The sequence below is a fragment of the Chaetodon trifascialis genome, chromosome 3 (genome assembly GCF_039877785.1).
Source record: "Chaetodon trifascialis isolate fChaTrf1 chromosome 3, fChaTrf1.hap1, whole genome shotgun sequence".
Lineage (NCBI taxonomy): Eukaryota > Metazoa > Chordata > Actinopteri > Chaetodontiformes > Chaetodontidae > Chaetodon > Chaetodon trifascialis.
The window spans coordinates 13945843-13959856 of record NC_092058.1 but is presented as its reverse complement, the minus strand read 5'-3'; the positions used below and the strand labels follow the sequence as shown (position 1 = coordinate 13959856).

The 14014-nt window shown below is 42.9% G+C and overlaps 1 protein-coding gene across 6 annotated transcripts; it reads left to right on the top strand.

Moving 5' to 3' along the window:
• The first annotated feature begins 186 nt into the window (after positions 1 to 186).
• On the top strand, positions 187 to 13911 carry pbrm1l (polybromo 1, like). 6 transcript variants are annotated; one of them, XM_070959633.1, is made up of 30 exons: positions 192 to 293; positions 621 to 798; positions 944 to 1041; positions 1260 to 1407; positions 1499 to 1648; positions 1812 to 1928; positions 2024 to 2092; positions 2199 to 2297; positions 2381 to 2466; positions 2589 to 2680; positions 2767 to 2983; positions 3128 to 3269; positions 3464 to 3549; positions 3720 to 3999; positions 4125 to 4230; positions 4311 to 4950; positions 5889 to 6103; positions 6192 to 6377; positions 6497 to 6654; positions 6740 to 6979; positions 8565 to 8710; positions 8838 to 8995; positions 9588 to 9771; positions 9856 to 10063; positions 10195 to 10393; positions 10473 to 10544; positions 11867 to 12028; positions 12400 to 12464; positions 12784 to 12988; positions 13473 to 13908. In XM_070959633.1, exons 2-30 carry the CDS (start codon positions 655 to 657, stop codon positions 13634 to 13636), a joined length of 4836 nt encoding a protein of 1611 aa, XP_070815734.1. In that variant the 5' UTR covers positions 192 to 293; positions 621 to 654; the 3' UTR covers positions 13637 to 13908. The 6 variants fall into 6 exon arrangements, with proteins under 6 accessions (XP_070815736.1, XP_070815734.1, XP_070815732.1 ...); XM_070959631.1 differs by having other exon boundaries at positions 10473 to 10628; XM_070959632.1 differs by having other exon boundaries at positions 194 to 293; positions 6195 to 6377; positions 10473 to 10628.
• Positions 13912 to 14014: the final 103 nt, after the last annotated feature.

The window sequence follows — 14014 nt, the reverse complement described above, 5'->3', positions numbered from 1 at the left end:
GCACTTTTCAACACAGCTGCTTTACTTGGCTGAACAGGATTAAAACGAACTAAAATAAAACATTTATTAATATTGTTTGCTGTCTGTGTGGCTTGTCTAGCGCGTTCTATTGCCTGCGTTACTATTCCTATACTGGAGGGGGCAGCACCGCCTCAGGTGGCGCTTTCCTTATCTACACACAAACACAATACAACCTCAACTTCCGGGCAGGAGTTTTCAAACAGTACTAGCTAGCCAGCTAGCCTTTAAACATTTTTGCTCAGGGAATTACGGCAAACTTTGCTGAGTTTTGGGTAAGCTTCATCTTCAGATGTCAGTTTATTTCTGTGTTTATTTGATTGAGTTTGTGTGCGTTTCCTGATGACTTAGATATAAATAATTGGCTTGACTGTTTTGGTAGGGAAGCGGAAAGACAGCTAGGATAACATGCTAACAGCCGATCGTCTGTTTGCTTTGTTTCATACATCCAAACGGTGCTAAAGCTAACCCGTTGAGTTTGCTCTTGTTTTGTTGTGAATTGCGCGATGCGCCACCGATATCCACTGTAACTTAAGATAACTGCGTGTAAATTAAGCCCAAAGCCACCGCAAGTTTTTAGCCTCTTTTCTGTTTTTTTGCAGCTAGCGGGCTAGCCTGTTGTTAAACCAACCAGCGATGTCTGCGAGCTCCAAGAGGAGAAGAGCCACTTCACCCTCCAGCAGTGTGAGCGGAGGGGGTGATCTCGATGATACCTCCTCCTCCACTCCTGGAAGTGGCAGAAAAAGAAGAAGAATCTCTAATGTTCCTCCTGTTGACACGGTAACGTCAAATGTACCTGTTGTATTGGATGCTTTATTTGCGTCAGCACGTGTATGTTTCTGCCGTGTTTTTATGTGATGTGTGTGTATTACTAGACACTTCAACAGATATTATGAATTTGATTAACGTGAATTGTTCCTTCCAGATTGCTGTATGCCATGAGCTATTCAATGCTGTCAGGGACCACAAAGATGAACAAGGGAGGCAACTTTGTGAAGTTTTCCTAAGGGTACCAAAGAGAAGGTATTGTTACACAAAGACCAGAGTAAATATTAAAATTGGTAGTAATTTGTGGATGGACCTGTCCGAGATTCCTTTTGCAGTTAACGTGAATACCATACATTATAAAATGTACACATCTTATTGAGACTTGACGGTCTGAATGGTATGTGGGTCTTGCTGGGCATCTCATTCAGACATAAGGAGATAACAGTGATGTCTGATCTCTTGTTCTTTTTCAGGAATCAGCCTGACTACTATGAAGTGGTGTCCCAGCCAATTGATATGACAAAAATTCAGTATAAACTGAAATCAGAAGATTATACTGAAGTGGAGCAGCTTACTGCAGACTTCCAGCTCATGTTCAACAATGCCAAATCGTTCTACAAGGTAGGGAGGAAAAAGTACTGCTACAGTATCTCAGTGTGGTTTCCATGTTCCCATAATAATTCCATGTTCATTTTCATGTTCAACACTTCAGAGTGACAGTGAGGAGTATCAAGCTGCATGCAGGTTGTGGCAGGTGTATTTGCAAACAAGGACTGAGTTTGTGCAACCTGGGGATGGAGATGAGGATGAAGAAGATGCCGATGATATGATGGATAATCCAGGAATGTCAACTGAGGATGAGGTAAGATCTTTTCCTCATTAAATGTGCCATTGAGGTGCCTCCCCTGCTTGCATGACTGCCACCTATGAGAATCACATATGGGGGTAGCATTGTTAAAAATAAGGGTAGTGTCTTATTTAATGCAACACACAGGAGAATTAATTCATGCATGTTTATCTTTTAGACCTCAACTGGCAGTTTGAAGGAGGTGTTGGAGCAACTCTTGGAGGCCGTGGTGTCACACGCTGATCCCTCAGGGCGTCTGGTCAGTGAGCTGTTCCAGAAATTGCCTTCCAAAGTGGTAAGTCCTTGAACAGCTTTTTGGATTTCAAATAGTTATGGTCGTCAAAATTGTTGCACACGTGTGACGTTTCCTGGCCTGTCTGTCTTTCCTAGCATTACCCAGACTACTATGCCATTATAAAGGAGCCAATAGATCTGAGAACGATCGCTCAGAGAATACAGGTAGTGATGATATGCTTTATTGTGCATCCATTTCTTTAAAATTAACTGATTTCTGAACTTCATAATGTTTTATTATAACAAGCACAAATTCGCCTTACTTTCATAGATTGGATACTACAAAAGTGTCAATGCTATGGCTAAGGACATTGACCTGATGGCCAAAAATGCCAAAACATACAATGAACCAGGATCTCAGGTTTTCAAGGTAACTTACGTTTCTTACTTACTATTTATTTTTTGGTAAGATGCACCTTCCCAAATCTTAACAGTCGTTCTCTTGTTGTACAGGATGCAAACACCATAAAGAAAGTCTTCATCCAGCGGAAGACTGAACTTGAACATGCTGAACCCACTAAATCTAGTCTTCGCATCAGGTATTAAATGACATGTTGTTTAGTTTTTAGTGTGTTGTTTTTGTTTCAAATGCAATCAGCAAATTACTCCCTGTCAGAAAACCAGTCTACATGGTGTATATCTTGTGTCTTTTACTATTCAGAAATCGCAGGTCTGGCCAGGGGGATCGACTCTCTGGCGTCAGCGTAGCTCTTCAGTATGGCTCAGAGAGTGAGGATGACCCTGTGCTCTCTGGTAAGCATCAGCCCTTTAGGCAGAAGAGAAATTAACCTTGTTTTTGTGCTGATAAAAATAACTTTTTGCCATGTTATTGTTTTCAGGGTCTGTGTGCTATGACGAGGGAGAGTCAGAGGCTGAGAGTCAGAGTTCTAGCATGGAAATGAGCAACCCAATCTTCCAGCTGTATGAAGCCGTGAGGGGGGCCAGGAACAACCAGGGCCAGGTCTTCTCTGAGCCATTCCAGCACCTGCCCTCCCGCAGGGAATATCCAGACTATTATCAGCAGATCAAACAGCCCATCGCTCTGCAGCAGATCAGGTAAGGAGTGATCAATCGGTTGGATTAGATTAAATAGTTAGCGATAGGCTTCATTGGTTAACATTTTTAACTGCACCCTCTGGTGTGGTAGATTGACAGTTTCTAAGAGAAATTGAAGTCCTTGATAATCTGTTTATTTTCCAGAGCAAAGATGAAGAATGGCGAGTATGAAAGTGTGGAACAGATGGATGCCGACCTCACTCTGATGTTTGAGAATGCAAAGCGCTACAACATGCCTAACTCAAGCATTTACAAACGGGCCTTTAGGCTTCAGCAGATTATGCAGGTGAGGACCTCTGCTTGTTTTTGTTTTTTTTATGCCAGGTTATGCTGCAGGATGTCTTCACTCTAGTTAGGCCACAAATGAAAGAAACCAGCTGTAATTTGAAACCGATCATGAAGCATCTTGCAGAAATAACCCTGTGAGTGGAATTGTGAACTGAGGTATCCTCCAGTCAGTTGATCCATCTGTTTGAATAGGCAAAAAAGAGGGAACTTCTGAGGAGAGACGATGAGGATGGAGACAGCATTCTATCATCTGATGCAGGGAGCATCAAGAGGAAAAGGTACGTGTTTTTCTCATGACACTGTATATCCATTGCTCTTTCTCTTAAACATGAAGAATTTGTAGTTTGCTTGTTAACAACACAACAAAATACACGATTCCTGAAGCCTTGTTTGGTGTCCTGGTGTTGCCACCGGAACTCATTCATATTCTGCTTTGATTCTTTTCAAGCCACAAGAAAAATGTCAAAAAGAACCGAATGAAAGCCTTATACGCTGCAGTGACTGAGGCCAGGGAGGCAGGCACCAGCCGCCGTCTGTGTGATCTGTTCATGGTCAAACCATCCAAGAAGGACTACCCTGACTACTATAAAGTCATCCTGGAACCGATGGACCTAAAGACCATTGAGCACAACATCCGCAATGAACGCTATGCCACAGAGGAAGCTCTGATGGACGAAATGAAGTTGATGTTCCGTAACGCCCGGCATTACAATGAGGAGGGATCTCAGGTAGACAGAACATTAATTGTAAAATATGTGATGTTCGTCTTTGCTGTTACAGAATTCAAAACAGTCTTGGCTTGGGTTCTATTTTTCTGATGCGACCATTTTTTTGGGGGGGTGGCTTAACATAGGTGTATAATGATGCTGATATTCTGGAGAAGATCCTGAAGGACAAACGTAAGGAGTTGGGACCGCCGCCTGAAGAGGAAGATGTGGGATCTCCCAAACTGAAACCAAGTAAGTTTGACCTTAACTGTGTTTTATCCCATTTTAGTTTTAGAATTCTGTCTCAAAGGTACATTTATTTCTTCATCTAGGAAAGAGTGGTGTTTCTCCAAAGAAGTCTAAATACCTCACGCCTCTCCAGCAGAGGTTAAACGAGCTGTATGATGCTGTGCGAAACTTCACTGACCGTCGAGGTCGGCGCCTAAGCACAATCTTCCTCCGCCTACCGTCTCGTGCCGAGTTACCTGACTACTATGCCACTATCAAGAAACCCATCGACATGGAGCGCCTGCGAAGCCATATGGCGGCCAGCCGTTACCAAGACGTTGAAGCTCTGGTGGAAGACTTTGCTCTCATGTTCAACAACGCCTGCATGTACAATGAGCCAGAGTCTCTGATCTATCGAGACGCTCTGGTGCTGCACCGCGTGCTGCTGGAGACACGCAAGCAGCAGGAAGGAGGCGAGGACTCCGGACCTCCTGCCGTGGGACCTCTGGTGCGAGAGCTGATCAGGAACCTGTTTGTGTCCGTGCTGGGCCACCAGGATGAAGAGGGCCGATGCTACAGTGACTCACTGGCTGAGATTCCTGCTGTGGATCCGACCGACCCCGAGAAGCCACCGCTTAACTTTGATGTCATCAGGATGAACGTGGACCGTGGCCGTTACAGGAGACTGGACGTCTTCCAGGAGCACATGTTCGAAGTGCTGGAGAAGGCGAGGAGGCTAAACAGGTATATCAGCTGAAGCTATGAAGTGAAGTATTTGCATTGATCAGTGTAGTGACAAAAAAACATTGAAATGGCCTATTGACCTTTTACACTGGATGCATGATATTGACATTTTTTTGTATAAGATTAAAAAAAACGTTTTGACCCTTGAAACATTCTCTGTAAAGGCCTGACATGCTGTTTCCCAAATGATGACAATAATATTGGTATGTGAAATGGGGAAATGTTACCTTAATCCAGACATGTCCAAACTATTCCACAAAGGAATTTTTGTTTTCTTTCCAACCAAGCAGCAGCACACCAGACTTGACTCATTTCATCAGCTGATCTCAGTCTTCAGACAGCTAATTGGTCAGACTGCATTTTCTTGATTGGTTGGAGGAAAAACCTGCAGCCACACGGCCCTTTGTGGAACAGTTTGGACATGCCTGCCTTAATCCAGTTGTCTGCTGACTTTTACATTTAAACTAAAATCGTCTTTCATTGTTATCCTTGTACAATTTGAATCAGTAGGAAAGAAAATGTAATAATAACACAATGACATCTTTTTATCATGCACCATTTTCTGATACATAGACTTTGACAGAATTATGGTTCACGTACGTTTTGCAGTGTACGTTCTGTATAAAATGATTACAGCTAACTTCAAGAGCCCTTCAGAATTTAGACTTTTACTCTATTTGTACTGTTTTCAAACACAGTTTGGATTATATGATGTGTTGTTATGATGCCCAGTGGGTGGGTTGGGTCCAGATTTAGAAATCAGCATGTACATGTTTTACAAGCAGTCAGTGCAAAATTATGTAAAACATTTTATGCATAATATTTAAATTGTAGTAAACTGCCTTTCAGACCAACTGTAATATTCTCTATTATAAATTGCATTGCAGATGCATCCTGAAAGTGTTTACATAATGTCATTTTTCTTTTTGCATTTGCAGGACTGACTCTGAGATATTTGAGGATGCAGTGGAACTACAGCAGTTTTTCATTAAGATCAGGGACGAGCTATGCAAAAATGGAGAGATTCTGCTGTCCACTGCACTCAACTACACGTTAAAACACCTGCACAGCGACGTGGAGCAGGAAAAGAGGGAGAAGATTCCCAAAGAGATTGAGGAGGACAAGCAAAAGACGGAGGAGGAGCAGGAGAAAGGTGTGTGAACTTTTGGCAGGATACACAGGATATGCTCAAACATTGCTGTGGTGTTAATCTGACGTCATTATATATTTCTCACCTAAAGAAGGCGGGAAAGCTGAGAACCTGCCAGAAGAGGCCTGGCAGTCGGAGACAGAGCGAGTGTACAGTCAGGACTGCAGCTTTGAAAACAGCACCTACCACGTGGGGGACTTCGTCTATGTGGAGCCATCAGAGCCAAACCTGAAACCACACATTGTCTGTATCGAACGGCTGTGGGAGGATGAAGCAGGTGACATGATCATCGCTTTTTTGGCAAAAAAAAAAAAAAAAATCATTATCAATTGACCACAATTCACGTATGTGTGTACAATATCGAATATTAAACATGTGCTTGTCTTGTGCGGGAAGGTGAGAAGTGGCTCTATGGCTGCTGGTTCTACAGACCAAGTGAAACCTTCCACCTGGCAACACGCAAGTTTCTGGAAAAGGAGGTCTTCAAGAGTGACTACTATAATAAAGCGTCGATCAGTAAAGTTCTGGGGAAATGTGTAGTCATGTTTGTGAAGGTAAGACGACCCAGAGAAACTCAAAGACAGAGAAAATAGTTTTTGCACAAGGGTCTGTTCACCCAATTGTGGCTTTTCGCTGCAGGATTACTTCAAAATGCAACCCGAGGGCTACGGAGCCGAGGACGTGTACGTCTGTGAGTCCCGCTACACTGCCAGGAGCAAGTCGTTCAAGAAGATCAAGATATGGGCCATGCCCGCAAGTTCTGTGAAGCTGGTCCCTCGGGAGGTGCCGCTGCCTGTAGTCCGTGTTGCTTCCATGTTTGCCAAGCCTGACCAGGACAAACTTACGATTTCATATACGGATGGCAGTTTTGTGGACAAGGTGAGGAGACACTGTATTTTCTATGGTTCGAACTTGGCAGTACATCATTTGTGGTATACATGCAATCTGGCCTTGATAACAGCTTGCATTCTTGCTGGCATTCCTGTCCAGAGTACCTTCTTCCAGTCGTCAACAGTCTAATGTTTGTGCTCCCTGGCAAATCTGAGGCGTTTCTGGATGTTTGCAGGCCTCAATAATGTCTTCTTAGCAGCTATTCTTCCCTTTAAGCCTTGTTCCGTCTGCTTATGGTCGTTCTGGAGACTTTCTCAGACTCTGATCTAGAAGCATTCATCTCTGCCTGAAGATCAGCAGTGGTCTTCCTTCTGTCTCTAGTACTTAAAATCTTGAGGTGTGACATCTGCTTCAGTTAACTCTCGTTTTCTGCCTCTTCCTTGGCGCATTTTGTAAGTACCAGTCTCGGCAGTTGACTCCAAAGCACACTTGACCACACTGTGAGAACACTTTATGTCTTTCCCTGTTTGTCTCAGAGACCATCCAGCATCATGAAGTGCTTTAATACGGACTCTTTCATTTTCAGTGAGCTCTCCACGTTTTACCATTTTAAACAGGAATTAGGAATTTCAGACTGAATTCACCTTTTTAAACCCAAATTTGAGCCGGCTCACTGGGCTTCCCTGAGAAGTCAGAAATTAATCAAGCATAACATTCAACCACTGAAACTAATTTTTCTGTTCAGGAATGCAAGTAAATAACTATAATTTGTCATATTAATCAAGAAATAATAATGTGCTTTACTATTTTTTCATTTTTTTTGTAAATCGTTAAATTTGAAAATTCATGGATAACAATAATAATTATTATTTTAGCATTGAAAATATCATTTTGATTAAAGAGCTTCTACATATTGGTGTATTAACCATTACAGAAACATAAAAAAATTATTTTGGTAATTACCAATGCTGTTAATTTAGGGCAGCTGTGGCATAAACCTTACTTGCTTGGGTGGTGGTCTAATAAATTTGTTAATCACTGTATAGTTTTTTCTTTTCAACCCAGAGATGAAATAATTTATGTCCTTCACAAGACACAATTTGCTCTCAATAAGTCCCATAATTTCTCTGAACTGCTTATGATCCTGTGTGCCTTCTTTCCATTTTATTTTTATGAACACCCGGTCACTATAAGAACAAATAAAAGGACACACCAAATTATAGGTAGAGTTAATGGGGTGTTATCAGAGTTCAGTTCTGACCTCGCTTTAGCCTCATCCCAAAAGGCCTGCAGAATCAGGACACGAGCCCTCCGGTCAAATTCGGTGTAAAGGATAGAGCTTGAGTACAGGTCTAAATGAGAAAGTGCATTGGCCTCAACTACAGGGGATTCATTAGCAGCAGGCATGTCTTGACAAGGATTAGCTGGGTAATGGTGGTTCGCTCCAAGTATGAAAATTTGTTTGCCACAATATGAACAAACACCTGAGTCGTGTGTGTGTGTGTGTGTGTGTGTGTGTGTGTGTGTGTGTGTGTGTGTGTGTGTGTGTGTGTGTGTGTGTGTGTGTGTGTGTGTGTGTGTGTGTGTGTGTGTGTGTGTGTGTGTGTGTGTGTGTGTGTGTGTGTTCATTTAGGAGAGAGAGGATGTCCCTACGGAGATGAGCGGAGCTGAGCCCGGCTGTCACTACTATGAACAGTTGCGCTACAACAAGATGTGGTTTAAAGTGGGAGACTGTGTTTACATCCAGTCACATGGACTGTCAAAGCCCCGAGTTGCCAGGTGGGTGAAAGGTTATTGTGCTCTATAGTGGAAGAAGGCCTCCTCTTTAAATGGGGTCTCATGTGACATTGGTGCTGTACTGTTATTATTGACTGTTGGAAACGTGGCTGTCTTGACTGGGCTGCAGGATAGAGAAGCTGTGGGTGCAGAATGGAACTACTTTCTTCTTTGGACCCATCTTCATCCACCCTGAGGAAACGGAGCACGAACCCACAAAGATGTTCTACAAGAGGGAAGTGTTTCTGAGCCATCTGGAGGAGACCTTGCCCATGACCTGTGTCATAGGTACTGCTTTGATATCTCCCTAGAACGTGTGTTCACACAGTGAGCCAGTTCCTCCTTCATGTAATGCACTTAAAGGGATAGTTCTACCATTGTGGGAAATAAGCTCATTAGATTTCTGGCAGCTAGTTAGATGAGAAGATTCATACCACTCTCATATCTGTCTGTTATGTATGAAGCTACAGCCAGCCTCCACTTGGCTTAGCTTTGCATAAAGGCTGGAAAAAAAGAGTGGCAAAATGGCTTGCCTGTTTCTGTCCAGCTGGGACACAAGCCACCAACCAGCACCTCTAAAGCTCACTAATTAACATGTTATAGCTCATTTGTCTGCTCTGTACAAAAAACAAATTGTAGAAATGACAATTGAGCATTTAATGGATATGACTATTTCTTGGCTTTGACTTGGTGGAGTTGTCGCCGGAGTGGCACGCTACTCGGTGCCAAGAAATAGTCTGGCATGACCCCACACTCGTGCCATTTTTTAAAATTGACACTACAGTTACACATTCTTCATGTGAAGCCTCGTGCTGTCGTCGTGCTGAGTTACTCTTTAACAGTCAGTAAACAGGTTTTGTCCTTCCTGTCTGCTCTCCAGGAAAATGCATGGTGTCCTCTTTTAAGGACTACCTGTCATGCAGACCCACCGAAGTGTCAGAAGACGACGTCCTGCTGTGCGAGAGCCGCTACATTGAGACGGAGAAGCAGATGAAAAAATTCAAGGGTCTGAAACGCTTCTCGTACTCTTCCAAAGTGGTGGAGGATGAGATTTTCTATTTCAGGTTGGTCAGTCATGCAGAGCGCTGATTCGGATTCATGCGATTTCTTTCCCAGTCTGGATTTTTATTCGTCTTCTCTTGACTTAGGAAATTGATGGTGCCACAGAAGGAAGCATCGCCCTTTTTGGACAAGAAGATAGACGAGCTCGAAGTTAAGCTGGCAGATATGGAGGATGCAGATGATGATATGGAAGACATGGACGAAGAGGAGGAGGCTCCAGAGATGCCTTCTATGCCTCAGATGCAAACCCCACTTGCAAGTGATATGGACAACATGCCGTACATACCCTCTCAGGTAACAATACACCTCCAAAGACCTTAACCCAAGAAGCCCAGGTGTTGTGTCCAAAGGTGTCAAACCCCTCATACTAATATTAAAATTAACACAAAACCTCTTCGTTTTCTATCTTGTGTCTTTTTTTCAAGTCCACTCCTAAGGTGAAGGGCTTGTCAAAGAAAGAAGGGGCCAAGAGGAAGATGAACATGAGTGGCTATATCTTGTTCAGCAGTGAAATGCGAGCAGTGATCAAAGCTCGACACCCGGACTTCTCCTTCGGGGAGCTGAGTCGACTCGTGGGCACTGAGTGGAGGAACCTGGAAGGTCCCAAGAAAGCAGAGTACGAAGGTGAGAAGAGGCGACTCTTGCGCATGAAAGTTGTCTGACGTGAGCTGAAGTAAAGACAGAAGCGATTTGTTTGTTTCAGAACGTGCAGCCAAAATAGTGGAGCAACAAGAACGTGAGAGACCACCTCAGAAGCAAGCATCCCCTAGAGCAGGTACCCCTGTAGGGGCACTGATGGGAGTGGTGCCCTCGCCTAGCACTATGGGAATGATAAACCAGACCATGTCACCTGTGTCAGGTAACCCCTCTCAGGGGCAGCACGAGTGTTTGACAAGACAGCAGGGAAATGAGGCTGGACTGTTAAAAACCTTAATCCTCTAACGTATTCATCTCAAAACTACATTCTTAAAGCAATATTTTTCTTCTTTTGCTGCTGTTTCACTTTGTTTTACATGTATAGTTTTTATTATCACTAGCTTCATATCTGATACTGCATGACATTGCATGACTGACTTTTAACCGTGAATAACTTTTTTTAAAATTTCATTTAACTTTTATGTTTGTTTTTTGCCTGCTAACATTCTCAGATCCATTTGTGTTGTCTGCCCCTTTCGCACATTGAACCTTTAACATCGCCAGCAGCTGGCAGTAGTTTTCATTATCCGCACATTGGTCTCTAAAACAATGAAATTCAGTGTCAGGCCTCCCATCATCTTGAATGGCGGATGACGGATGAACTGATTAGGTTCAAAGGGCACCTTGCAAAACACGTTTTTGTCCATAACTTAAGAATTCATACACTAATTATGACAAAACCTCATACAAATAGGCTAAAATGATGAAGTGATGTCATTTTATATCCCAAAGGTCAGCTTCATTGTGACATCATAATGTTCTGTAAAAAACACTTTTTTCTGGCCATTATTAAATTTCATTAAACACCGTAACGCTCAGGAACAGAAGGAGAGACTGTGACCATATTTCACATTTGGTCAGATGCTGAATTGGTGACACTAATCTTGGGTAGTATCCACGTTTTTGTAGCTCCTGTGCAGCAACATCCACATCTGAAGCATTGTAGTTCACCACAAGCTCACTGGTTTTGCTGATATTGATCAGGTGCTTGTCGATGTGCCATGTGATGACACTCTGTATCAGCATGAAGACGGCATGTTTCTCACTGGAAATTATTCTCTGGAATCATACATGTCAATTTAGCAGTGACTTACATTTTGCCAAAAAATACACTTAAAACCTTTTATTAAATTCCTGCATATATCATGACTCTGGACAGACATGGATGTAAACTGCAACTGGATTGGTTGGCGGAGGCATACAACCACAAAGCGGTCATTCTTGACATCTGTGTCGTCATCTTACTTGTCCAGAGCCACCAAAAATTGCCAGAGCGCTTACGGCTTCGGGTACATGTGTGAAAGGGGCCACTGTGTGCAGTAGTAATGCATGTTATTTTAGAGTCGGCTGCATGTCACTTATGCATGGATATGTTGTCCTCTCCTCGCCCTCTTCCCCAAGGCATGATGGGAGCTTATGGCCCACCTTACATACCCATGCAGGGCCCCAATGAGGGCTTGTTGAGTGTGGCCCCAATGCCACCTCACCCTGCAGGGGGCCCCCACCTGCCTCCTCACCATCTCCAGCAAGGTATGCCCGGGTATCCTGGCATGCTTCATCAGGGTAAGGGCCACTGTCCTAGCCACACCTGCTCAGTCACATCCAGTCGTGCCTCTCTTGCTGGAGGGGTTTACCTGGTCCACAGGCTGCACAGCCTGACGTACTCACCGAGCAGTCAAAGCTCTCTGCTGTCCGTCAGTCTCTCTCAAAGTGTACTCACACGCCACACCTAAAATATACAGCATCCACACACACATTCACAGATGTAATGCATGTGAAAACAAAGCAAACAACTAACATTCAACTGATATTCAAAAACTAACATTTCCATAAGTCATTCTAAAACATTGTTGTAGACCTTAACATTAAATACACCAGCATAAGTTTTAGCACAGTTACAGAATGCACAAAAGCAAAATATTCTCATTTTACAGGTATGATGGCCACTGGAATGAATGGTATGGCAGGAAGTCCTGCACCAGGAAACTTTATGCAACAGGTGAGCCCTGTTCTAGAAAATACTCCCGAGTTCACATACTTTTTAACTTTATGTTAAATTCTGGTTAGAAATATTGACAATCATTTTGTTCTTTGCATAATTTATCATTACTGGTATTCTGCTTCAGTCATGCAGCCATGGTTTTCACTGAATTCAACAAGATGGGGAAAAAAGTAGAAAACAAACTCCTCATGGCCTGTTATTAGATACATACCATACATATTTATCATATATAACATGTTATTTTTAGAATTCAGTACCACACATATTGTCCAAATGCTAAAAAGTCTATTTTATCTATGTCGTTGTTCAATTTTAGCCTGGGATGTTCAGCCCAGGACCGCATGCTCCTCCACCATACCCAGGACAGGGACAGCCCTCACACCTGCAGCCCACCACTCCCATGTTTGTGGCCCCACCACCAAAGACCCAGAGGGTGCTCCACTCAGAGGCCTACTTGAAGTACATTGAGGGCTTGAATGCAGAGTCTAGCACCGTCAGCAAGTGGGACCAAACGCTCAAAGGTGGTGTTCCCTAACTCATCTTTTCATTTGGGGCATGTGTGTGTAGAAGCGTTGTTGTGGACACAATATTGGCAGTACAGAAACTTCATATTATAGCACAGATTTGCCCAATATGATCTGATTAGATTTGAGTGTGTTTCTCATCATTTTTCTTCATAAATTAACTTGCTCCTGTCTCAGTTATTCATCATATTAGAGCCTCTTTGAAAATGATGTAGTAATGTTTGCTGTTACTGGAAATGTGATTACTGTTGCATAAATCAAGCACAGCAAACAAGAGAAGCAGGTTTTTTCAAAGTATAAAGATAAATCTGGAAAGTGCTGTGTTCATTTTCTTATTAGCATTAAATGCAATTGGCATTGCACATTAATCAGCTCAAGTCCCTCCTTGTTTTTTTTGTGTTTTAACAAAGAGAGAAACACAAAAGTAAACTTTATTCACCAGTTAAGTACTTTAATCAAAAATCCTGTGTTTCCATTGCAGCTCAAAGGCGTGACGCTCACCTGACCAAAGAGCAGGAGAGCCGGCTGCCAGCTCACTGGCTGAAGAGCAAAGGAGCCCACACCACCATGGCAGATGCACTGTGGCGCCTGCGTGACCTGATGCTAAGAGACTCTCTGAACCTCTGTCAGGCACACAACCTGTAACCTGTTGGAAACTAACCACTATAACCAGCTCACTCACTGCTCTTATCCTCAAGCTATGGAGTTTAGGAAGGATTATAGGCCATAGAAGCAATATTTTATAGTCATTCATGATCATGAATTTTATATTTATTAGCAAAAATGATGAGCTTGATAGTTACACTGTGTGTGTGTGTGTTTTTTCATTTTTTTTACAGACTGGATTAATTGTGCTGCAAACCCAGTGTTTTTTGGACTTATTGATTCTACCAAAATAAAACTCACGATATCCTGTTTATACTGCATGTGTTTTTGACTTGTATTAGACCTCAGCAAGTGTTACTTTTGTGCTAGTGCCTGCCCAGTTGCAATTAGCGTTGTACTGGTGAGATACACGGGATC

What these genes read in the sequence shown, in the direction of transcription:
- pbrm1l (XM_070959631.1), top strand. Translation starts at nt 655, where the DNA reads ATGTCTGCGAGCTCCAAGAGGAGAAGAGCCACTTCACCCTCCAGCAGT. An exon ending in AGAAATTGCCTTCCAAAGTG is followed by an intron (nt 1,929 to 2,023) that starts GTAAGTCCTTGA and finishes TGTCTTTCCTAG; the next exon opens with CATTACCCAGACTACTATGC. An exon ending in TGCCGTACATACCCTCTCAG is followed by an intron (nt 10,064 to 10,194) that starts GTAACAATACAC and finishes CTTTTTTTCAAG; the next exon opens with TCCACTCCTAAGGTGAAGGG.